At 40.2% G+C, this 26,253-nt stretch overlaps 1 protein-coding gene across 6 annotated transcripts in view; it reads right to left on the reverse strand.

Annotated features, from left to right (window-relative positions):
- slc4a4a (solute carrier family 4 member 4a) overlaps window positions 1-22,921 on the reverse strand; it is a 53,982-nt gene extending 31,061 nt beyond the window's left edge. For 2 of the 6 annotated variants that reach the window (XM_087176072.1, XM_087176073.1), the window contains exons 1-3: window positions 16,990-17,313; window positions 10,723-10,896; window positions 351-486 (exon numbers count right to left, since the gene is read on the reverse strand). In XM_087176072.1, the coding sequence (XP_087032198.1) occupies window positions 351-486; window positions 10,723-10,896; window positions 16,990-17,197 (518 nt within the window). In that variant the 5' untranslated portion in view covers window positions 17,198-17,313. Of the gene's footprint in view, window positions 1-350; window positions 487-10,722; window positions 10,897-16,989; window positions 17,316-21,927; window positions 22,026-22,790 lie in introns of those variants that run through there. The other 4 variants (XM_023414408.2, XM_023414407.2, XM_023414403.2 and 1 more) reach the window with 4 other exon arrangements.
- Between the last annotated feature and the right edge of the window lie 3,332 nt (window positions 22,922-26,253).

The following is a 26,253-nucleotide window of genomic DNA, read 5'->3' on the forward strand; positions in this document are numbered from 1 at the left end:
CAGTTTCCCCATGAGAGAGCTTCACTCATCCAACGCTAATGATGCATAAACAATCATCCCATCTCTGTCCTATCCCATCCCACTAGTGGGCCACACAGGAGAAACCTGTGAAGCCCTGTGTGCTTGCTTTTCATGCTGCTCCAAATGCAATGCACACACCAAATTCCCTAAAGTTAGAAGAACAGAGTTTAGACTGAGAAATTAACAAATGTTTGCTTAGTTATTTCCCAGTCTGGGCGGTTTAAAAATATCTAAAGGAGTGGAGAAGGTTTCTAAACATCACTACAACTGTGAAAACAAAAGTTCACATATAGAAGAGGAAGTCCCAAGTCTGAGACTGAGGTCCTTACCTGGCCGTCTCCTTCCACTCCATCTCCTGTCCATCCACCGACAGCAGCTCATCCAGCTCAGTGAAGAGCTGTGGGGGTGCTGGGCCGTCATCCTCCTCCCCGAGGATGAAGCGGATCCTCTCAGCTGCTGGCGAGACTGTGGAGAGAGGAAAAATACTGCGGTTCATAGGCTGGCAATGGTGCCCATTGGGCAAGGGTTTGGGCACCGGCTTCCCCTCCTCAGCTGGACCCTTTGCGTTGACCTCAGGAGGAGGTGGAGGTGGTGGGATTTTCACCATGACCTCCTCTCCTTTCTCCTCCGTGTCCTCTTCCTTTTCTTCCTTCTCCTCTTGGTTATTGTTGTTGTTAGACATCTTTAGAATCTCGTGACCACTTTGTACTCTCCAAATCAACTGACCCAGGGTTTGCTACACAGACTGCAGTCGGCAAGCGACACAAGCTCACCAGGGTCCCAAAGCTGCAGCTAGACCCTCATTAAAGTCTTGGGTGGAAGTGACAGCCGCTCTCAGCTGCCTGCTCCAGCACTCTGTGAACCAGGTAGGAGGGGGCAGATGGGGTTTAGGGGTCCCCTCAGTGACAGTGTCCCCACAGCTAGCCCCTTCTCCCTCTCTGCCCCCCCTTCCCTGTTCAAACAGGCCTTCGCCATTGGCCCTCCAGCCTTGGCAAGCTACCCTGGAGCCCCTCATTAACAATTAGGAAATGGTTCACAAACTGGCCTATTCTTTAGCAGAGGCTTGGCTTTCCTTCCCCTTGTATTCTCATTTGAATATTTATAGAGCAACACAAAACAGAGCCAAACAGAATTTCAATAGAATTGATATATAAATAATACTTTTCAGTGCTACTCAAACATGTCGACATCTTCACACCTTGTTCCAACAAGTGGAAACGATATTTGAACTGTAAACGAGAGCCCACAAATGATCACTCCCCCCCCCCCTGCATGAAAGCCTGCCCATGCAAGTAGAAAACTGCACACAAAGATTATTGTCATTAGCAAACAACCACACAAGACCAGAGCATGGTGCATCACCAGAGCTAGAGCTCGTTTACAGGAAAAGCTCACATAGATGAAACAATGGCATCTCTGCCGGGGGAATCAGGCTGTTACTGTGGAGAAGCTGCAAACTGCTCATCGATGATGGATGATGGAGATCAATATGAAATCAGAGACCTGGAACCGGGATAAATGGAACATAGTTATCATTAATGCTATTGATTACACCTGTGCTTTTCCTGCTATGACATGTCAAAATGTCTTCAAAATGGTCCATTAAGGCTAAAGTCCCTGTGACTCTTCTGCTGTGTCACGTCAGTCAGAAGGATGCTGCATAATGCATTAGACACAAGATACTGTGGGCCAGCTCTAAGTGGATGTTAATCAGTTCATTTTCAACTTGTCTGAACAGGCAGAACTGAATCCCAGATCCAGATGCAATTACTGTCACAGACACTAACTGTCACGCAGAGATGACTCTGTACTTTAAATACTGAGAAAATGAGTTAAACATTTCCATGATAATCAGTCATAGTTTAATTAAAGGTTGGATTGAATTAGATAAAGTGAATAGGTTTCTTTCTGCTTTTTTCTTACGCTTCTGACAGGAGCCCTTCCAAACGAAGTAGTGATAATGTGATGTGAGAACTTGCTTCCTCAGATAAAGGAACCTGTTAATGTTAGGAATACTGTAGACTTACCTTCTAATGTGAACGTGTTATTCATTATTGCATACAATTGGCTGGATCGCAGGATCTGTTTGCTCTTTTTTTTCATTGATTCAATTGGTTTATTCAAAACAGCGAACATGATGTGAACCAGACAGTGATCTGGATGTTGTAATTTAAACAACAGAGGAGGTGCAGAGACTTATCAGTTCCTTTTACACATCATGTAAAGAAACAGTGTAACCTCTATAACATTTTTCCTTAATCTTATGGACATTATTAGCTTGCACACAAAATTTACTAACTGCAAATTTAACTGTAATTTTTTTTTTTAATGTTGTGTTATATTAACTTAATAGAATATACTGTATAGATCTATGTGACAGAATTACCAGTGTGGTGTGTTTCTTCAAAGAGCTGAAGGTCAAGTTTGGAGGTTTACATAATAGTATGGGCATGAGGTTGTGACGGTTACAGCCAAGATTAAGGAATGCAGCGTCCACACAAGCACAGAAGCACCAACATATGTGTGTGCATGTGAATGAGAATAACAAAGCTGTCTGATCAGATTACATAACAGTCTGCTAATACACCAGTGTTGACTATAAATATTGAATTTATTGAAATTTAACAATTTTTATTCCTGAAAATACAGATATTCAGGGTTTCCCTCTGAGTTTTCATCTTGTCAGTCTAAAAAGCATCGTCATAAAAACTGCTCTGGTAGCCTGACCACCCAACTTTGTAATGTTAAGAAGGGAAATTATGTTATATCATCAATAACATTTGCAAACAAACTTTTTATTAATGCAGGAGTGGAAGTAAAACAACCTGCATCACAGAGGAAGGACAATAATCTCTGCTAACTGAGCGTTGTGTCTTTAGCTGGACTTTTCTTTGCAGATGAAGGTTAGACATTTCCATACACACCACTCTTCACATTACCACCCACCACACTGAGTCATTCATTCATTCATTCAGTCAGCAGCAAGTAGCCAAACTGTAAATGAGATGAAGGCTTGAAGTTTCACTTCATTGTGTTTTTTTTTCTGCAGCACAATAACAACAACAGCAGGTACGAGCCAGACAAGCAGCTGTAAGATTACTAGGTGGTGGATAAACTGTCTGCTGGCGCACACACAAGCAAGCAAACACACACACACGCACACACGCACACACACACACACACACACACACACACACACACACACACACACACACACACGTTTCCACAAGCTGCAACTAGCTTAAGTCACCGCAACCTGTTTAATAACACCTTGGGTGGAATAATTTACATGTGCATTTCACACATTCAGCTGACACTCATATCCACAGTGATTTACGCTGATTACAGTAAACAGTTAAAACAAGCTTTAAATACATATATGGCCAAAATTGCATGGAAACAATAGCCAACGGTCTAGTGCAAGGCAGGGGTCAAAGCCTCAGTGATGTAGGTTCACACAGACCATCTACTGCTGTATTCCTTAAATGTGCATACAGTTCATTAAAAAGAAGTGAATATGATAAGCCCAGTGTAGTAAATTTGTTTTTTCCCTTGTGAAATAAAGCTAAAGACATCCTGTTGAAGATAACTCATTATCTTAGAACTTAAATTTTGGTACAAGATTATAATATATTTAATTAAAAGCTGATACTAATAATAAACTGGGATTTAGCATTCTCAAATTTTTATGATCGAGAAACAAGCTGCAATGAAGGAGTGACAAAACAAACAAGTTTTCATGGAAAAACTAATATATGTAAATCTGAAATTGTCCTACACCCATCTGTAAAGAATAAAAACTAGAGACTAAACGTTCTTCTGAAGATTCTTCTAATAAATAGTGGACATTAAAAACTGGTTTCACTCAAGAGTTTATCCAAGTGTCCAAGAGAGATTTTCTAATTCCTCATGAGAAACTGATGCTGCCTATCCACGCTATCCAGGAAAAAAATCTGATAACAAGCACAGTGTTGGTGTCAATGCAATACTGTCCCACTCAGCAGTTGCTAAGAGAAAGATGGGAGGGTGGGTGAGGAGTGTTCGGGGGGGTGAGACTCAGTGCAGAGTGAAAGCAAAGAGGGGTGAGAGCAAGCACGAAAAGGAGGGATAGAAATGAAAATCCCATCGTTCAAACGCAATTTCAAAGCTGTGTGCTCTAGCCAAGAGCCATGGGCATACAAAGAGGACTTTGTCCCAGCAGCAGAGGCTCATGGGATAGGGGATGGAGGAAGAATGCCCGCTGCCCAGTAGAAAGCTTAGTGTGACTGCCACTAAAGGCCTGTTTAGTCCCACTCTTGACATGCATCCTACACAAATACCTTCCATCTCCTCTGACCTTTTTGAGAAACTCGGCACAGTAAAAGGCAACATGGGATCGAATAGCACGTCCATTGTTTGTGACTGTACATGCAATCATAATGCAACTCCCCGCCACCTCATTCAAAGGGAAGAGAGGATCACAGAGTACAGGAAATGTTTTCCATGCCACAAAGTCCGACATTCAGTATGCAGGGCGGCTAGCGCACAGGCAAGCAAACAGGGATTGGGCTGAATGCAGAGTGACACCCTGAGGGTGATCCATTGAGAGCACAGTATTTATGCCCAGACCATCAAGCTCTGGTATTTTGTTGTTCTGATGAGAATGTAACAAATACCAGCTTGGGAGAAAGAATGTGAAATGAAATGATCAGTGAGCTGTTTGCATGTATGCTGAACGTACAACCACATTTTCTGTATGCTTTAACTGTAGCACAATACAACTCATCACAGCAAGGTCAAGTTCATGTTTATCCCAAAGTTTGTCTACAAAAGGGCTTAATGCACCCCTTTGTCCAGGAAGGCTCAGCAACATTACCAGTATTTACCTGTATATAAATCTTAATTTATCTCATTCATGCTCTAAGATTATCATGAGTCACTGGCTAAATGTGCCTTTTAGCAAGGCAATATGTGTTTACATGTTATTTTCTACTTGTGTTATGTTTATCTCTGACATGTTAAAACGCAGCAACAAAGTAGTAGAAGCAGAGAAGAGTAAACAACTGACTCAGAAATGTCAGTTAGACAACATCAAACTACACTTGGCTAAAATTAGCTAAGATCAGACTAAGATCATACAGAAAAAGTCAGACTGCTACGGTGAGATTAGTGAACTGAGTAAGGGTTGGTTCTGTTGCTTATAAATGGTAAATGATGACTGGACTGCAATTTCTTCATTCAAAAGTTGGGGATTCCAAACTGGTGACCTGAGGAACACCATAACTCGCACTCTGAATACATATGAACATGAAATAAGCGCCTTGCAAAGTTATTAGAGGAATATGGCATGAATTATGGATGTAAAGGGCCGATCTGTGGTGTAAGTAATCCAAACAGAATGTGTTAATAGACTAAGATAAGACATTAAAATATCTACCTATTGGGGTGTTGCTGTTGTTTCAGACTGAGGAGTGAATGAGATTAACCAACAGTTCTATAAAGACAATAAAGAAATAGTGGAGATTTAAGATTTAAAATATCTGATGCTAAAATCATTTGATGTCAGGGTTCTCAATTTTATACCTATGACAATCATACATCAAAATATGAGGCATCATCATCATGAGACACTGAATAAGGGGCATAGACGCAATCTCAAACATGCAGTGTGCTGTGCAGTCGTCACAAACTTGGGTAAACATAAAATCATCTTCAACTGATGCCAGCAAACTCAAGTCCACTCATGTCCACTGACTGACTAATGCCGAAAGTCATTCTGAAAGGTTATCATTTACTGAAGTAAATCAGATGAAGCAAGTGAACCGAAAGTAGGCGGAACAAAAAAGCAAAGTTTGCAGCTAGTTGTGCATCTCCTGTGAGCTACTATGTGATAATGTACAGCCTAAAATCTTCACGCTGGACCATTTAAACCCACTTCACTGTTTGGAATGAGAGTATTTTTGTCTGATACCCACAAAAGTGCCATCTTCATAGTTTGTAGCAGAGAATCAAGCTTACAGACTTATAGGTACACTCATAGGACAGAGGGGTAAGGTACGGCTGTGGATTTGAGGGGGAGGGGAAACATTGGTGATCTGAGGGCCGATCAATGAAGATTAACTAATCAATCGGCCCAGAAAGAAACGGATGGCATTTCAAACATTTAAGTCATTTATCCAGTCAATATCCAGAGACCTTTCCTACTGATATTTCTTTTCCTATGATACTGAACAATATCTCAAACAAAAAGTCTGTTGGTCTGTGGATAGTATAATGCTCAACTTACAAGTTGTCAACGTGCCAGAGCAGGAGAAAGGTTTTGAATCCCTGCTGTCATTTTGTGATGTGTGAGAAAAAAACATTGTGGGTTGTTTAAATTTCTTGAACCAATCATATTCATTAAGGGCAGGCCAATGAGTCTTAGGGGAAAGGGAAATGTCTCCTGAAGTGATCAATAGTCCCATTAGGATTTGTGATATCAGATGAGACCCACGACAAATATGTCAGAAACAGAATCACTGTCAGGCCATAATTTGTCACTGTAAACCTCTTCGGTTTGAATCCTTCCTCATTACACTCAAAGAAAATATTTGGCACCAAGTAGAGCACATCTAGAATTTAATCAGTGCTTTAAAGGAAAAATATGGTTTGCTCTTGCACTGATGGCTGTTTCCGTGTGAAAGCTGGGTAGTTCCAAAATGTCACCTTTTCAGGAGCCAGAAGGAAAACAGACCTTTGCATTTAGTCATGTGATCTTTGCAATTCCAAAGACTGTACTTCAAATTGTGAGAGGAGCTGGTATCCTCCCAGTGAAGAATGAACATAAAATCGGAGATGTGTTCACAAAAAAACAAAAGAAAAAAATTAATACATCACAGCAGTTGTAGCTTGCTCTCCCTGACTTTGGGAAATTAAACCCATTTGTATATGAACCAAGTTTCTAAGTAATCTTTGTAATCCACTTTGAGAGAACATTTGATCCTGGTAGAAAAAGATGGGAAAATGCTTAGTAAAAAAAACAAAAAAAAAAACACGCTCATCAAAATGAGCAGGGGTCAAATAACTCTGCAGTGGTCACACATGCAACCAGGAGATGGACTCAAAGTCCCTGCAGCGTCCATCTGACCAAACAAGAGGATTTCAGTCCATATGACAGACAAGGGCCTTCCCCTGGGCCGGCCCTGATTCCCAGAGAGAGTAACACAGAGGAGGGCAGTGAGTAACAGTAGGACATTAGCTGTACTGCATGCCTGTCAGTTTCCACGTGCCTGACAGATGCCTGCAGATTTGAGTTTTAGCTGTAAAGACCTAAAAAGGCAGAGCTGCTCTACTGTCACAAATGGCAAAAGAATACAAATACATGTTTTTAGCACAAGTTAGCTACTTGGAAAAAAATCTATGTCAAGAGGAACTCTAAATTAAAAATGCAGTTATTTCATTTTTATTTCAATGTCTATGACATTGGAAGGTCAGAGTGCTAGTTCACTAGCTTTTCCAGCATTAAGCTGTCAGCTATGCCTAGTTTGACCCTGAAAGGTTAGCTAGGCCACAAGATACAGATGGAAGACTGTTCACATCAACATGTGATTTTACAACTTTAGAATTTCATATTTACTAAAAGTGCTGATATATTAGGTTCCTATCATTAACTATCCATTCAGCATGTAAATTATGCATGCTGCACCAGCAGTCATCATTTAGGAGGCTCGTGGTGTGAACATTAGCATCCTCTCAGCAGGCTCTAAGGATAAAGCCCTGTGAGACAAACTTCTTATTTGGGCAATTTAAGTGACGAGTATAACTGTTACTTTACCAGGACAACCATGATTCTTTAGTGCAACCCAAAGAGGTTTATCCAATAACTCATCCAATAATCTCTCTTCTTCTGAGAAATGTCTGAATTATGATGAGTCTCTGCTCATACAAATATACCAGGAGTCTGATGCACGCGGCATCCTGAAAGTCTATATATACATTTATATACTTTATACTTTTATTGGATAGATTTCCAAATTTAAAAATACATTAATTCATTATTAGGGACCATGACATTTGAATTTTTAAAGATTGGCTGTGGTGTAATCAGTGAATGACTTTAAAAAGGGATTAAGTGGCAACAGTTTCACATCAAATGGAATATAAATTTTACAAAAGTCTGTTTACATACAATAAAACAAACGAACCATTCACTGTACAACAATACCAATTGTACTAAGAGCTCTCCGTTTGTGTTGTTATGCCATTTCACTGCGCACCTTGATTCCATCACAGGATTTTTACATAACATCAACAGCATTTATTCTATTTCGCCCTCATGAGCCAGCAGACTGCCACGGTGTTGACTGATAACAAAACGTCAAAGCTAACATTCTCCTGCCAACATAGTCGCATTTTCCATGAATGGAGAATTACCAGTGTTGCCGTAAACAACCCGAGGTGTGTAGGGTTTCAGATGTTACGTCATTACTGCCTGACTTCAATGGGTTTTTCAAGAATGAAGAATTGCTGTTGTCCCCTTTCACACATATTTTTGGGATTGACAGTACACAGCATTTGAGTCTCTAGTTTCCACTTGTTTTTTAACTATGGACTCCATAAATGCACATAACAACTGGGAAACCCAGACAGAAAAGTCAAACTTGGCAATCTCCTCACCAACAGCACAGTTAAAAAAAAAAGAAAAGAAAAAGGACAACTCGTCAACGTTGTCCAGCCTGTGATGAATCTCATCTCTAAGTGCAGGCAGCAGTTTCAAGAAAAAGACTAATCTTGTTAAACCAAGTGTGAGCAAATGAACCAGCAAGTACGAAAGGTAACTGCACCGCTGTTCACACACACAACAGGCAGGAATATTTAGCCTACCAAAACGCAGCCATCATTACCCCACGGACAAAGTCCATTAGTTTGGCGAGTACAGCTGTATCCCTGCCAGACTGGTCCAAAGGCTCAATAACCAGACAATTTGGCAAAGGGTTGTGGGTAGAGTTAGGCCTTGAGGAGGGAAAAGAAGTACAAAATAGTCTAAAATCTGCTATGAAAGGGAAATACAGACAACAACTCTACAATTACCGACTGCAAAGAACCAACTTCAGGGTCACTCAGACAGATCGGCCTCTCCGCAACACAAACAGTTATATCGAAAAACTATTTCATCTGTCATCTCCTATTCTTTATTGGTGGCAGGACAAATAGCAACCACTACTCTGAGTCAGGGTTGGACCACATGCAGTGTGACTGTAACAGAAAAACTCAGTGGTCTGGTCTTCATCATATCTGAGACACTGCCATCTTATCAGTAATCATTTCTTTAGCCACTTTGGAAGCTTATTACAAAATGTTTTGCCTGCAGTTTAGCCCAGTATCTCTGACTGACTGAATCTATAAAACTCACAATTTCTTGCTAAATATGCATCATCACATTCAGTAGCAACAACCAGATGGGCGGGATGTAATCTATTCTCCGACTGGATTTATTTCCTGAAGAAAATCCCCCCACATTTAGTGATGTGTACACATTAGAAAATCCAGTTCTGGTGTATTTTGTCCTCTTGTCACATCATTTGCGAGCAAGCATGTGTAAAATTGCATCACTTTCTAGAAATGACAGTGGCCTGCCTCATTATTGGATTGACAGAAAGCAAGGACATTTTAAGCCTTCCTCACAGGGGACCACTGTTACACGGACCTCATGTAATCAGAGAATTAATGTCTGTCCTCTGTTTTTCCAAATTACTCCATGTATTTGTTGTCAATAAAACCACAGTCTTACACCGTTTTTGGCTTATGGTCCTTTATGTCCTTTATGAGCATGTGATCATGAACTGGAAGCAGTCCAACCTAAACGTGATGTTCCCTGATAATGTTTCATCTGGACAGCTTTTAGAGGTCTCGAGAGGTAAAACGTTGCAGAATTCCACAAAAACTGCAAAGATGCAAACAAAATAATTCCTCTTGAAGCGGCCCGACCCCCAGGATAAGAACTAGGCATAAATTGTTCTGAAATCTCATTGTAAAAATGGCAAATTCACACTGTTTAAAACCCACCATGAATTCTGTGACATTATAAAACTCATTGGACTGCTATAGGTTTTATTAACAGTCTTACACCGTTTCAAACCTTAACTTGAACACAACAGAGAAAAAGATGCAGTAAGAGTTCGGCTTACACGTTAACTCATATCTAAACTCAGCATCACTGAATGTGACCTTTCTCTCCTCCCTTTCTTCCTCAACCTTCAATCAAACTGTCCAGAGCTCTTTGTCCGAGCATCCGCAGATCACAGCAGCTGTGCCTGAGGGCACGTCGCACTTTACACTCTACGGGACAGAAGAGGAAGCCCCAGCCAAGCAAGGACACAAACACTAACACATACAGTGTAAGTGCTGGCACACCAGCACTCACACAAAGACAGACACACTTATGTCTCGGACAAAGCACAGAAATACACAAACGTATACACTGTACTCAAGAGACTCATATCAGCACTAGTACAATTGTATCTGAGTAGCCATTACTTCGAATAAAAATTCACCCTGCTCTGTCGAAACAGGCTTGTCACTCAGCAGGACATGCACAGCTATTTCTGGCCACTAAGTGGACTCAGCAACTTCCGTTGGGTCACGGAGAGTCACAGGGGCTTTTTTTCTGGAAAAGAGAGTAGCCTTAAGCGAAGACAGACATGAACCCTAATCAGCCTTGACATGGAGTCCATCAGAACTTACTGAGAGGTTTGAGGATGCTGTTGCTGGCCTCATCGTTGTTTTCCGTGTCCGACTTGTCAGAGGTGTTCTCCGTCAACTTCTCCTTTCTGTCCTTGTGGCTGGTTCTCCGACGGTGACGCCTCCGACGTCGATAGCTCTTGGGCACGTGCACGCCGATGTAAATGGTGTGGTGACCTGGGAAAAAACACAAGACAGCAGATGAACTCTGACACTAAACATCCTGACAAATTCTGTTCTACTCTAACTGCTACGATGCAAACGGTGACACAGGACACAATCAAAATCCCTATCAGCAAGTGCAAAATTAGAAGCATTAACATTACAGAGAATTATGACGTGATCGCTACAGTGCTGCAGGGTAAGTGAATTACAGCACATAACCCTAACCGAATGTTGACCACTATTCTATCAGTTCAACCGGGGAACATTCTCACGTGGCCCACAACAGATCCAAGACAGCATAACCGAGCAGGGCTATGGAGGTTGCAGTGCACTGTCAAAACAAATATTTGGGCCGAAAAAGAAGTCGCACGTAGCAGTGAAGACACCATGACTGCTTGCATGACTACATCCTTGTTATGCGTGTTGGCACAATACCAACAGGACATGCAGTTTTACATGTAGTTGGGTTGGTTCAGGGTCAATAAAGACGAGCAGACCAGACTGTTTGCTAATAACATACCATTCAGACGGACGGAGATTTGACGCCAACACGCGGTGCACATATTTTCAGAGATGCTGGTCATTTGGCTTATGTACAGGACAGGTATCTGATTCAGGGAATTTATTCTTAACTAATTTACTTAATTTTAGTACTGTAGATGTGAAATTAGGGGATGGAGTTTAATCCACACATACCTGGGTGATACAATGTGCAACACAAAGCACTGAACCCTACTGCAGACACATTCTTTTACAACAAGATCTGAAGCTCCACGGGAACTCACTGATATAATGATGTAATGGCAAATCAATAATTATTAGAACCACACTGCATATAATCATCGGCAGAGGAGATGTGATGTGAGCAGTTTATTATTACGAACAACTAGCTAAAACACAGTGCAGTCTAATACAATGGTCCTGCGATAAATCCTACCTTCATGAAAGTTTGAAAGTTCAGTTTTTGTTCTAACTGTTTTCCAGAGGTGTCGATCCGACTTTGGGGTCATTTTGGAGGATGTAGATTGTGCTGCTGTCGAACTGTATCATGTAACCTATTGTAGGGCTGTTGTATTAGACTGCATTCATTTTCGCAAAGTTTATCTTACTCTGAGGCTGCTGATGGAGTAACGTGGCACCCCAGTGTTTGCTTATTGTGTGAATGACGCTGTACGTTCAGCACAGCAACTGTGTTTTGTCCCAACCCCTCCAACTAAATGTAGACCTTGGTTCCTCTAGTCAAAATGCAGGTAATGTTCCAGAGGTGTGGTTGAAATGTACCATTAGATTGCATTAGCTTTTGTTAGGTGTACCTAATAAACTGGCAAACAAGTGCAATGCCTAGGGTAGTAAAGTTTCTTTACCGTTCCCCATCCCACTACAGTTCAGAGTGGCCACTGTGATCAATACAATCAATAACTTGTAAAATAACTGATGATTGCTCTTCAGTTCCAAGGTTTAGTTTTAGTGATGTCATACAGTATTTTAAGTAATAATTATAATAATCAATTATTCCGCACCTTCTCTCCACTACCTGCATATTTCTCTTGTAAGTTTAATTGTCCAGGCCTCCCACAAACCTACAACCTTGACCACATTTCTAACACCACACGTTCTCCTTCCTAAGCAGAGGAAGACTATAAAAAAAAACAACCTTTCAGAGTCAACATCAAAAGTGCTCCTGCAACAAAAGGCTCTATGCAATCAGTGTCAAACGTCGCCTCTTTGAGCTGGTCGGGTAATGTTGGGCCAAGCACTGCACATGACCCAACCAGGAAGTGGCTGAACCCCTCAACACAACAAACAATGATCTCTCTTGAAGCACAACGGCGCTCATTATTCACTCGTACCACAATGCCTTGTGTTTTAGGGGGTTCATCTAAATTCACTGACACCGACGGTTCAGCACACCAAGCAAATACTGGACATCAGAGACGAGGAAAAGCTGAACAGCTTTTTACAGTTTTACCTCACTGTAAATCAGAGGGAATATTTTATCTGGTCACATTTTCTGCTTCTCTATCTATGGTCTTTTTTTCAATGTGGTTTTCAGATGACAGTGTGAAGTTAAACTCATGCCCTGAGCAGTTAAATACTGGATATCAGACATCAGCCTGTAGTTTGCTTGTATCAATGTTATTGATGTGACTGAACTTTCTCCCAGAACTACAGAGGAACAAACGGAAAATACAAAGTTTAGTTTTCTTAAAAATGTTAAAACTGTTAATAATCATATATATAATATGGATACAGAACAATATACAGATATAAAGAGAAACATTGGCAAACATTATTCTACAATTCCTGCAGTACATGAGTCTGTTTTGGTAACTTTCCCCTCTCACATTGCATAAGATGAATGAAAAACAAAGACAGGAGAACTGGTAAACGAGACGAGAAGCGGTCAAAGGGGGACAGTGCAGGAGAAAATAGACAAAGAATTGGAGACAGAGCCAGCATCACCCACACTAGAGTTGCTGCTAACCAGGCTTTTGGTTCAACAAAGACGGTACCTGTCCCATGTTTATGTGATAACATAAAAACACAGGGCACAAGATCAATTGAACAAGGCCAAAACCCTGCCGGCATCGTCGGCCAAAAACAAAAACAGTAAAAACAGAATTAAACTCGTCTAAGAAGAAGTCTGAGTTGATGCAAATTCAGTCAGACGACAGATTAAAATGAAGATTGTGTAAATTAATTAATGGCCTATCACACTTTTACAACATTAAAGCTCAGATCTGTGAGTGCTGTACCTCTTTTTCTGTATTTTTTTTTTGCAACATGTCCACATGGTTACTTATTTGCGTTTTTTTGACAGACCGGTCACAGGCCAGTGCTACACCCACCGATGTCCATGCCTGATCAGACTGATGAAGTTACACCATTGGTGAGTCAATAGTGTTTAACGATTGTTTTTCCTTTAAAAAGTCACCAGAGCCTTTATTTATCTTAACTGTAGAAGGCAACAGGCCTTTATTTCTAATTCCCTTTCTTTCATATGTATAATTGTTTATACTGATATTTTTGTTCGATGCATTGTTTTGATTTGATTACCTTTTCATATTTAAAGCCCCCTAGCGTTTCAGTGGACAGAAACCCTTTATTTATTAACAGGGCTTTTATTATGTGTGTCTTCTCATTTCAGGTTTCTGGCTTTTCTGTTGTTTACATGCTAATCAGATCTGCTAGTCTCTTCTATCTTTGCAGTTACCAATGGCTTCTTATTGTCCCTCCCATTCTCCTGCTCTCTCTCTTGCTCGCTGTGTCTTATATTTAATTATTCCACAGCCTCATTAAGCAATAATGATAAATGTAATAAATGTAGTTTATTTGCCGTAATGGAGATGAGGCATCTCTCCTTCCACTGAAAAGACTCAATTTTCAGCAACACAGCTAATGGAACAGGTATAGCTGTATAAATGTCCAGTAATGCCTTTTACCTTCATGCTGGTTCATTAAGAAACATTAGAGTCAACCGAAGAAGTAATCAGATTCACCAGACAGCAAGTGGGCATTACAACAAGACCCAGAAGCAGATGGCTGGACAGCAACAAAGGAGAGCAGAGACATAGTCAAATAGAAAGACATAAAGACCATAGAGCCAATAAAGGTGATAGATGAGCAATAAAGCAGAGTGTGAAGACGTTTGCACACACTGAACACACCACAAGAAAGGAGGTGAGAGAATGAGAGAGTGATGGAGAAGAAGGAATAAAAAAATAGTCAAGTCAAGTCAAGGGGCTGGAAAGGAAGATTTGCACACTGCCAGAGGAGCTTTGTAAAACGACTTCCTCTTCTTTTTTTTGGGGTGGAAGAAGAACTTCTTTTGGAGCTGCCCGTAAGCTCGCGCTGAATGAAATGAAATCCTTGTGTGTGCTGGGAGGTTTGTTGAGCTCACTAGATTTCTGAGGAGAGGCAACGCCACCGCCAGTTTCCCCAGTAACCCATGCTGCTGGGACCTGCCCAGTGGGGAGGATGGCAACAGGCCACACGGCACTGACAGCATGCTAATACTGAACAGCTTTAAAAATATACAGCTGGATTAAAAGGGAGAGATGCCCATAGTTGGGCTTTTTTGTTTTAGAAGAAATGATTAGTCAGCCCTGTTGGTTTCTGACTCAGCAGTATATTTTGAAACTTTGAATATCACAACAATAAAACATGTACCGTTTTAACATAATGCTAGATGAGTGTTTAGGAGCATGAGAGCCTGTCTAATGGGTATTGTAACTAATAATAATAATAATGTTGCATACATACATTATTTGGATTGACCATCCAAAGGTCATAAAGTGGGACTTAGCTGTCGTCTATCTGGATCATTGACACTGTCTGTGACGCACGGTGAGATACCAAACATGTTCCTGGAGGGAAAACAGGCTAATCAGTGCCAGATTAAGATAATTTTGCCATTGGAATCAAAGCTCCTCTCACAGACATTTATCTTGGGCAATGTGAGAAATGTCAAACTACGTCATCTGTTGTTGTTGTTGTTGTAATCAGTCAGTCGGCTCAGAGCGAGCAGCGGGGGGGAGGAGTGGGGGTTACTGAGCTCAGTGGAGAGCCCAAAAAGAGATTCAGCCACAGACGAGAACACACGCAGACACGGCTAAGACAGACGCTGGTTACGCACAGGAAGTCAGATAGATTGAGGCAGGGTTCAAGCGGAGGTGACACCTGACAAAATGTTGATCTCCAGCACGAGGGGCGCCGCTGTGCAAATTCTATTGCATTATATATATTCAATAATCATGTGTTAAAGTAATTTACTTAAAGGATCATTCCAGTGTTTTACACATTTAGCCCATTATAAACCAGATATACCCATGCCACTGTTTTTATAACCATTCTATACAGCCATTGTTTCACATTCATTTCTGTACAGTATGAAAATTATTCAACAGATGTTTTGAAGCTAGTTCAAAAAAGTGCAATCCATCACAAACTCTGCACTATGTTTTGTCTAAGTTGCATAACTGCAGCAAGATAATGCAGTTTGATTTCACTGTGGTGGGCTACGTAACTCATGCTTCAAGAGGCTAAGAGATTCATATTATACAGAAATGAATGGAAATCAATGGTTGCATGTAATGGTATAGAAATCGCATTAAAAATATATACAAAAACTGTACACCATGCATTTGAACATCTTTGACAAAAATGTGAAATAGATGATCTGTAATTATGGAAAAAAGGTTTGCAAAAATACTAGTAGGGCCCTTTAAACAAGCAACATTAAAGAATTTCTTGAAAACAATTGTCAAGTGTCAAAAAAAAAAAAGAGATCAGAAATCACCAACAACAACAAAGAGCTGGTGCTGGAAGCATTCTGAGTACTTCCACCAAAAGAAACAAAACAAAACAAAACATGAGGCTCTTGGATGGTAAATCGGATTCTGTGCCAGGCCCTTTAATCTTCTGGACTAGAACCAAGAAAACTGTGGCGCTGGGTGCGGGTTAATGTCATCACCATGTAAACCTAACCTTGCGCCATGGCAACAAGACATACTCTCTGCTGGCATTAATCCACTTGAAAACATGCCAATAGAATATAATATGATATTAGAGATTATTATCACTTAAGACATTTTAACATACTGGAAGGTTTTTGTTTTTTTCCCCCCCTTTCTCTTTGTTGTCCTGTAGGTCTTTGAGTGGATTAGTGAGGTAAACACAGGATCACATGCTCCTTGTTCTACATCTTTCTCATGCCAGCTCGCCAAACAGGTGAGCGTGACGGTCTACATGCAGGAAGCGTGTGAAATTTGGCGGTCTCTAAAAGGCTAAATGACGCCCTTCCTGTTTCTCTCAATGGGTGCTTTGAAAAAGTTCTTTAGTTCTTCAGTAAAAAAGAAAAAAACTCCAATTTAAAAAGCTGGTTCATTGTAGGTAGTATTGTTTGTAGATAAATGACTTTCAAAATAAAAGAACTTAGAAAAAATATATCATACATAAGTTAAAACTTTTTTTTAAATGCACGTTTGATGCTTCCTGCTATTTATGTTTCTATTGCCTTGCACTCTACATCATATGGAAGACTTAAAAAAGAACAAACACTTTTTGTTCACATGCAGAGATATAAAAGTGTACAGGTAAACTTACCCTCTACCTCCTCCTCATCACAGATGTGCTTGAGTAAGGACGCCCCTCGGTCCAGCACCGCCTCATCCTCCATCCTGTAGTAGTAAAAGAGGAAGAAAGACTGCTCACACTTTTCCTCCAGCGACAACGTGGAGCCATAGCGCTTCGGCTCGTTCACCTGCAATAAATTCGGACTAGGACTCAGTCTGGTGCTGCTGGTAGCGCTCATCTCGACCCATTAAAGACTCATTGACAAACACCCTATGTGACTACCTCAACACCTGGAGATAGCACCTTGTTCTATGTTTTTCAGTAGCTAAACTATCCTCAAGCATGAGAATGTGTGTCGTCCTTGAGGAGGGCAAAGTGCGCAGTCGATAGGTACGATGTAATGGATTTAATCTGGCGGAGGGGGGTGAGGGAGAGGACAGGAAGTCTCTGCTAATTGAGTGTGATGGCCGGAGTGACTGGTCATGCGCAAAAAACGCCCGACTGACTGAGACTTGAACTCATCAAAATCTGGATCTGGCTCTGTCTCCACTTCATCTATTAGACACTGAATCAAGGTGTTGTGTTTTATTACTGGGGGTGGGGGACATTTGAAAAAAGTATGTGTTAGTGTTGCATCTAATCAGCCACACGCCCACACACACTACAAAGCCTGTCCATCTGGCAGGTAATGCCTGCCAGCCCCCCTCTTCACCACCCAACCTAAGAAACAAGTGGGGCATCACATGTCTGTCTACTCATCCGCCCTTACAGGATTACGCCGGCTTTACTTAAGTGACAACACACACACAAACCCGTAACAGGCTGGCATGTCAGAGCCTCCGATACTCTCCAAGACGACTGTCTCACACACACACACACACACACACACACACACACGTCAACAAGCCGTACTGTTGCCCAACAAACATCAGCATCGATTTTAAAAAATGTTTCATTCAGGTTTGAAGCTAAACAGAAGTTTTGTTTGTTTGATTTTGTGTTGAGGGCAAACACTTTATTCTCAGTCTGCTATGTGCATGCTGAGTGAGTCATCAACGAAAACTTCAGATTTTATCATCACACATACTAATTTTATTATCGACTATAAATGGCTCATTTAGTATCACCCCAACGCACTTAACCACCAACACACACACACACAGACATGTCAAGTAATACCAGAACTACTTAACCCCTGGGTTTTACCCTAATGAGATCATAGACAAATTGGTTTGTTCTGTGGAACAACGCAACATTGTTTTTGTTACCAGATAATTTAATTAATTTGGATTTCATTCATAATTTCAGTCACTTTCTACAGGAAGTTAATACATTCTAGGTCAAAATGGACTGGCAGAGAAGATGGCAGAGAGACGCCCTGGACACGAGGGGCTCAGGGGGTCAAAGGTCAGCAAGAGAACAGTATTCTTCCAGCTGGCTTAATGTCTCACTAAGAGATGTGTTAACACGAGGAGAGTCAGTGTGATACTCTCTCCACTAGCTGCATCAAGTTCATGTTGCACAGACGAATAGATTCGGTTGATCAGTGTGTTCTTCTGAAAAATCAAACACAGAAGATGAAGTGTGTTTGAAACCTAGTCCCACCACTGCTAAATGGCAAGTGTAATTTTCTGACACTATAATTATACAACTATAAAAGCCTGTGGTCATGTCAGCTCTATGAGTGGACAACTCTCCAATCAACATTTCTGCAGCACAAAATAAACACTTGACTCTGACACACTTCCTGCATTTAGTGGCATTAGCAACTGAAATCACAAAGTAGCCTACAATTATTCTAGAAATAAAGCTGTTTAAGATTGTAGACTCTTTTGTCATTTTTGTTATTCTCAGTACATAATGACAGTATTGGAAAGAACTCTACACACTTTTCTAATAAAGATGAATTTCTCTAATATTACCTACTAGTTTGATAAAGCTGACTGATCACACAAGAATCTTTTATCAAGCCACTGATGTGTAACTGTCTGATGCGGGTCAACTTGTTTTAAAGAAGTTTTATAACACCATCATGATTCAGCCAGTTAAAAGCTGAGGCTGAAACTTCACCATCCTTCCTACTAATAGTTCCCTTCTATCTTCCTCCATTGCCACCTATAGAACAACCATGGACATAACAGGCCAAACTCCACTCAGCCTGAGCTGAGGCCCCACACATGTCTGCACCCGGGTTGTGTTTTCTACTCTCAGCTTAACACATTATCAGAGAGGAAGAAGAAGACAACAACTCACTGTCGTCAATTTATTCATCAAGTTTTTGTTCTGGATGTGATATGAGACTAAAAGTATAAATCCATCGTCATTGTTGCAGATCATTAACGTGTGATGTCGTGTGTGTTACGTGAGTTATTTTGTGATTTTAAACGAAACCATGCTTCATTTTTTAACTTACCCCAACCTCCCCACCACACCCCCAACCCCCACCCCATCCTGCTTTGTCTGTTTCTATCTGAAAAAGGGATTTCCTACATTTCCCAGAATGCTTTCCACCACTTAATCAAAACACTGCACAGCAGGCCATTTACAGCACGTTTTCCAACTAACTTTCACCTGAAGATTATTATCGGTTGAACTCTGCTTTTCTCCTACAGTATAATCTTTTTGAGATCACTATAAACCCTGGCAGTGAAAGTCTGGGGACCCATTATAGCAGCAGAAAGAAGAGAGTAATATAAAGCAGTTGGCAGAGTTTCTGATTTTGTTTTTTTGTGGTTCTGACATGCAACCAAAAACGATAAGCTTTGCTATTGATGATTATGTTGTAATCAACAAGAATATTAGTTAGTAATAATGTAACAAATGGGATTTTGGGGGATTTTAAAATTGCATAATGACAGATGAGCGACCATATGTGATTGACTGATTCACTGATTACTCCACCACATGTTTTAATAATGTGCGTGCAATGACTAATACAAAAGCAGCAGGTTAGCCAATAGAACTAGAAACTCTCAGGGTGCAAATCTTGTCTCTGAATACTTGCATACTCTGCAGGCTGCTGATATCAGCTTGTAGTAGAGTGAATTAGCCCCGGCTGAAGGTGACATTTGCTGCATCAATTAAAACTATTGCACCATTGAACCACAACCACTGGCAGTAATTCCCTTTTGTTAAGAGCTCACACCCATATCCAGTGGAAGACAACTGCAGTAAAAAAAAAAAAAAACACCGTAAAAGCAGAAGATACGAGGCGTCCAACTGAGATGAATGTCTGTCAGACAAAAATGAATAGCGGTGCCAAAGTTTGGGACTTTTTGTTGGACTTGATCTGATCTCTATAAATTAGGGACTGACTTTGTTTAGTTGGAATTTGCTTAAAACTCTGAAAACCGTCCCTTGGTCTCGCCTCTGCCTTTGACATTTTCAATAACTGAAACATTTTGTGTTTTCAATCTGTGTCACAGATGCACAGGGAATATCTCAAAGTGGCAGTTTAGCGTTTGCCCAATTACTCAGAGTAAGAATAAAGACAGGGAAAAGAACAAAATGAACCCAGGAATACAAATTAGATCACGAACACCAGTGGGTTTTTCTTTGAATCAGTATTTTAAGATATGTGTTTATTGATGCGCAATGGCTCAACCTTCAAACAACCAAAACTTGACATGCTGTTACTTTGCACTCGGGATTGGTATATTAGCTGCTATCTGTCTCTTACTGCGTAGATAACATTATCAGTCACCCTGTCCTTGTCGAGCCCATAGTAATCTGCGTGCAGCCTACATTCATCTGTTTGGAGAGGAAAGAGTGTTCTCTGTACCCGAGCTGATGCAACTGCGAGTCCAAACCATGCCTTAAGGCATCCTGGACTGTGTTATGGTATACAGTATCTGCTGTAGTCGTCACACTAGATATGAATAAATGTGTCCAGGTCATGTATGGTCTAGTACCGTGTACTCCAAATCAAGTCAAATCCCTGATGCAAAGGCGGCGAAATGTCATCGGATATCAGATTTCTCTGAAGCTCAAAGGGTTTCACCTCACAATAAAGGATACCTACAGTTTTTGATAAATGATAGCCACACTGGGGCTTTCGTCTGACAGTAGTTTTCACTATGCATGAGGTTGAAAATCAAAGCTTTGTTTCTTGGCGACTGTCACCAAAACTTTCCACTGCTTATTCAAAATGAACGGGGTCACATAGGAATCATAAAGCAGGGTTCAACTGGGATTTAAAGCCCTGAAATAGTGGCTCCAAGATGATTAAGAAAAATGTCAAATAGCTTACTATAAGCACATTTTTTAATCAATTTCAATGACTTTTAGTATGTTTTTGGCGTGCAGCTCTGCGCAGCTATAGACATATTACCGTTTCAACTGCCTCAAAATTTTAAATAAGAGTCTGGTTCATGTATGTCGATGATAAGGATGCAGTGTCATCAGGGCTACTGATGGTGCTCAAATTAAAAAAAAAGGAAAAAAAAAACCGCTGTGTAAAGGTTCGCTCTGGTTTCCACACGTTTGTTGTTGAGGGATGTTTTAAGCAATTACACGGCTGTTCATGTCTTGACACTTAAACTTTAACATGTTGAAACGTTAATTGACCTCTAAGCCGTCTGCTAGCTGACACTGACAACAGATATAATGATTTACTCTTTATATGAACTTGAAATGCAGCAAAGTCACCTGCAGTCTACCTGCCTCCACCACTGACTCACGGTATAAATTTCCCATTTTTGCCAGTCACAGCATGTGTGCTGTCAGATCTACCAGATAAGCCTAACACTTGTTCCTGAGGTGCACCTGGTCTATTAAGCATTCATTCCTCCTCATATTAAGCACCAGAAGCTGTTGTTTGTAGGCTCCTACACATACATACACACACACACACACACACACACACACACACACACACATATATATAAACACATAGGTGTGTCGTATCCGATTCATTTAAGATCAAATGAAGTGAGTGGCACTCCTGTAAAGCTTGTTGAAGTCACTTACTTCTTGCTGCCGCTCATCTCTTCAGGTTGCGTGTTATAAATCTCCTTACTGAATATGCTGAGCAGAGCGGATCACCAGAGCGGCTGCGGATGTTTGACCTGACAAAGTAGCACATGGACAGGTTACTTCTCTGCTCTCTGTGGATTCAGTGCACACTACTTCACACTCTGTCAAAACCTAACCACAAGTGTTTGACTGAAAGGAAAGTCTCTTTTGCTACAATAACACCATGGCAAAATCCAGAGAGACATTATACAGCACAGGTATCAAGTAAGACTTATTATGCACCTGCTGCTGGTGCACAAATTAATGATGGATGAGATTTGAAAACATAGTGCAGCAAAATATAATTACATGATTACCATAGGCACTTAAAAAGAAGGAAAGATACAAATAAATATCATGCTGAAACTCTTTGTGCATCATAACAATAACTGTAATAATTCTGTGATACATTTAAGGATAATTTCCAGAACATTAGCACACTGAATAAATATAATGCAGCTGCTTTGGCTCCAAAAACCTAATAGTAGCAGCACACCAGCACAGGAGATTTAAATAGTAGCACAAATCCTGCTAAACGCATGCCAAGTGTCTGTCCCAAAGAACCAATTGACCAAAACAAAACACACTCAAGCTGCGCATTTACGCACAAGCCATCCTTTAATGGTGTAATCAATCATGAACTGTTTCAACAAAACGTCACAAAAATGTCGCTAAAGAAATAGTCGCTAAAGTCCCTAGGGTACTACTGTAGGAAAAGTGACAGAAATCCTGGTGATTTATAACCAAGACGCCTCTTTCCACATGCACGCAAGGCCTTACGAAATAAGTTTACGCTGGTAAGTTGTATGAAGACTTACCGCTGCTTGTTTTAATCTTTGGCTCTGTGCGTTTGGCTCCTGTTGTCACCCCTGCGGTGGCATGAAAGTAAAGAAGTCTACTTCCACTGCTCGGGTAAGTTTGTATGTGGCATTGTGCGGCGGCTGCGCTCAGCATGCTGCCGCCTCTATCTGCTGGACCATCCTTCTGTCAACGCCACTCCTCCGGTGGGAGGTCAGATTGCTCCACTGCTGCACCATCATCTCTCCAACGTTTTTTTTTTTCTTCTAGTTGAACCAAGTCATTGCAGGCTACAGTTGTTGCCAGACAAGGTCAATGCATGAACGCACACGGTTCAACATTGAAGTCGGCAATCTGTGGATATTTCTGAAAACATGAAAAAAAAATTATCCGTAAAGCTAAAATCAATCAAAAAAATATTAGGTAGTTATTCTACATAAATAAATAGCTCAAAAAGTGCTCGAAGGTCTTGGAAGAAGTCTTTCAAAATCCCTGATTTGCGGAATCACAATTGAATACATTCTGTATTTGCACCATTAAAAATTGACATCTGTGTGTGTTTTGGTCATTAAGTTATCTAATGCATCTGAAAAGTATTGCAGGATTATTGCAGTGTCTTCATAAGGGCACACTTGCTGGGAATGTTTATTTATTTCAGCAGTGAATGAGGGATTTTGAATCTACAACGCCATCTGTTGGAGGAATCACGGCAAGATCTGATATCATTGCCTTCATAACTAAATGTATACACCCAGCAGTGGCCTGTACTGTCAGAAGAAAATACAGCCCTGTCCTGGTTACAAAAAAGACATTTTAAAAAAAAAAAAAATTACTACTCAACCCATATTATGTGTCATGCTGACACCACTGCATTGCTTTCACTCTTAAACCCATCATCAGATTATAAATAGGCTACTTGAAGGATCTGTTGAGGTAATCTTACACCACAAGTATTCAAGCGTTATTAAAGCAAAGTAATGAGACCTTTGTTCATTCTTGAGCTGAAGTCTGTCCTTTTGTGATATCTGAGATGTGTCTCAGCCTAACCCACTATTTCCCTCTCATTTTCTTTTACAGGATTTTACACAGTTTAGGGTTTTTTTCAGCCAAAGCCTCAAATTGTCCCCAATCTTTCTGACTTTCAGTTTGCAGGATTTTGAAGAGTTTCATAAAAAGATTGTGTGGTTTTTCTCATTCCTACAATTAAAAAAAAACAAGAAATGTAGAGTTTATTGGCTTTTATAGATTTGTCTCATAGGATCATGCCTTGTCTTGAACTTGGCTGGACATACCCCAGTAACATTTTTTGAATCCATTAAAATACCTTTGTTGCATGTTATTCAGTTTCATATACTATAGCTGCAAAGTCTGTCAGGATCTAAGAAAACCTTTCATGCTTTTAGTTTTATCACCGTGTCCCTTTGAATAGTCTTAATTTTTTTTCTTAACTCATTACCCGTCTTTCAATCAAAACTAACTAACAGTTTCAACAGAACGACTTGGTGAATGTTTTTGATTTAGCCAAGTCCATTTGCGCACAAATCGACTAGCTTAACAAACATACCTGTTATTTTACACATGATAGGAGGCACTTCTTTTTATACCGTCGTCAATGTTGTTAAGAAAGTAACACAAACCCTGATTACTTGTTGTTAATGATGCCCACTTCCGGTAATTTACTCACCGTTAAATGGCAAACAGGTGTGCAGTAGTTAAGTTAGCAATGTTATAATGAATGCAGACAGACAAACATAATTTTAGAAACTTCCCCAACATCAATAACTGATTAACATACAGTAACTCAGTCGGCACAACTTGTTTACGGAAAGCCCCAAAAATTTAAACGGTTTAACAGTTTTTAAAACGGTTCACGCATGCGCTCTTCAATTCAGTGTGTCACTATGAACTTGCCAGTTTGCGTCTTCAGAAGAAAGTTTCCTACGGCGTTGCCAGATTGGGAGGTTTTCCGCACAATTCGGCTACTTTTCTTACACAGCGCGGGTAAAAATTCATTCGGGTGGGTTGTTATAATGTCGGCTACATTTTGTATTGTATTGTATGTTTCCATTTACGAAAAGTTCTGTTATATTTAGGAGGTTTAAATTATAAGGGAGCCATGTGACTAACTGAACTTTTTACAAGTAGGTACAAAAACCCACTTAAAAATAATAGGAAATAAAGTAATTTATTGATAGCTGTCTGTATATCTATAGGTACCTAGCAAACAGGAAGTGCTAGTAAAACGGAAACTGAAACTAAAGATACTGTAAAGTTTGTGGACAGAAGAACAGACATGCAGCCCGGATGACTAACATGTTAGCAAAGAATTACATACATAGGATACACACCCATCAAACAGAGCAATATTACTGTCCCTTTGGGATTGTATTTCTGCCAAATCCAGTATTCACGTATGCCTTCTTTTTTGCTCTTGTTTGGTCTGCACACTTAACTCAGGTGTTTCACTTTCTCGACCAGCCGGTCCCTAACTTTGGCTCTGATAAACCAAGTGAACCCTGTCTAATGGCTTTATCAACGCTTGTTTGCTGAAAACAGCTGCCTGCTGACAGTGGTGAGACACAACATGCAGTAGAGTAAATGAGCTGTAACATCGAAAAACAATCAGCTAATAGAGGCCAAGAAGTTCCACAGAGCTACAGAGTGGCCACTTTTGATTTTGTCATTATGAACTACATCTTTTACATTACATATTGTCATTTGTTCCTATTAATATTACAACGCAGTGAAGTAATTTGGGTTTTTCAAATAATATGATTGTTTTATTTTTGCTGGAGTCAGACTGTATGAATGATGATATGGTGAAATTAGGCTACTGTTTCAAAAAATACACAATAACCTTTGGTTCTGCACTGAGCGCATGATTCTCAAATTTAGTTCCCTGGATTACACACAGTAACAGGAGAGTAATATTTAATCTCTATGAAAATCAAGGTTAAACATTTCTTGCTGGGGATGTTAAATGTTTCAGGTGTCATCTAAGACACGTCCCGATACCTGATACTTTTTGGAAAGCTGGGGGCTATTGCCAAAATAAAGCCAGGAAAGGGACTTGTGATATCGGGGAAATTTATTGACTGAGACATCATTTGTCTGAACTGTCTAGCCAGCGAGTAATTTCATATCTGGTTTATTTTTGTAAATAGGTTTTAAAAATCTTGAAAAAAAAAGTTTCACAAAAGAGATTTATACATATGTCTGAACTGAGATGAAATTTAGATTTTCTATTAAGAATTTATCATTTATGTTTCAAAATCACATTGCGTTGTTTGGGACATTGGATAAAACAAACGGACACTCAGAATTGTCTCAAAAAATGATAATGTGCAACCTTATGTTAAGCAGAATTTAAACACATATTTCAATGATTTCTTCTGTCTAGATGGTTATAAGATAGTGTATTATATTATTTATCTACTTTTAGTGGCATCTCGTGTGACATCAGATATAATTGTACAGTTAAAG

Source organism: Seriola lalandi, unplaced genomic scaffold (assembly GCF_002814215.2).
Source record: "Seriola lalandi dorsalis isolate HSWRI2012SDOR001 ecotype SW California unplaced genomic scaffold, Sedor1 jcf7180002054524, whole genome shotgun sequence".
In the NCBI taxonomy this organism is placed as follows: domain Eukaryota; kingdom Metazoa; phylum Chordata; class Actinopteri; order Carangiformes; family Carangidae; genus Seriola; species Seriola lalandi.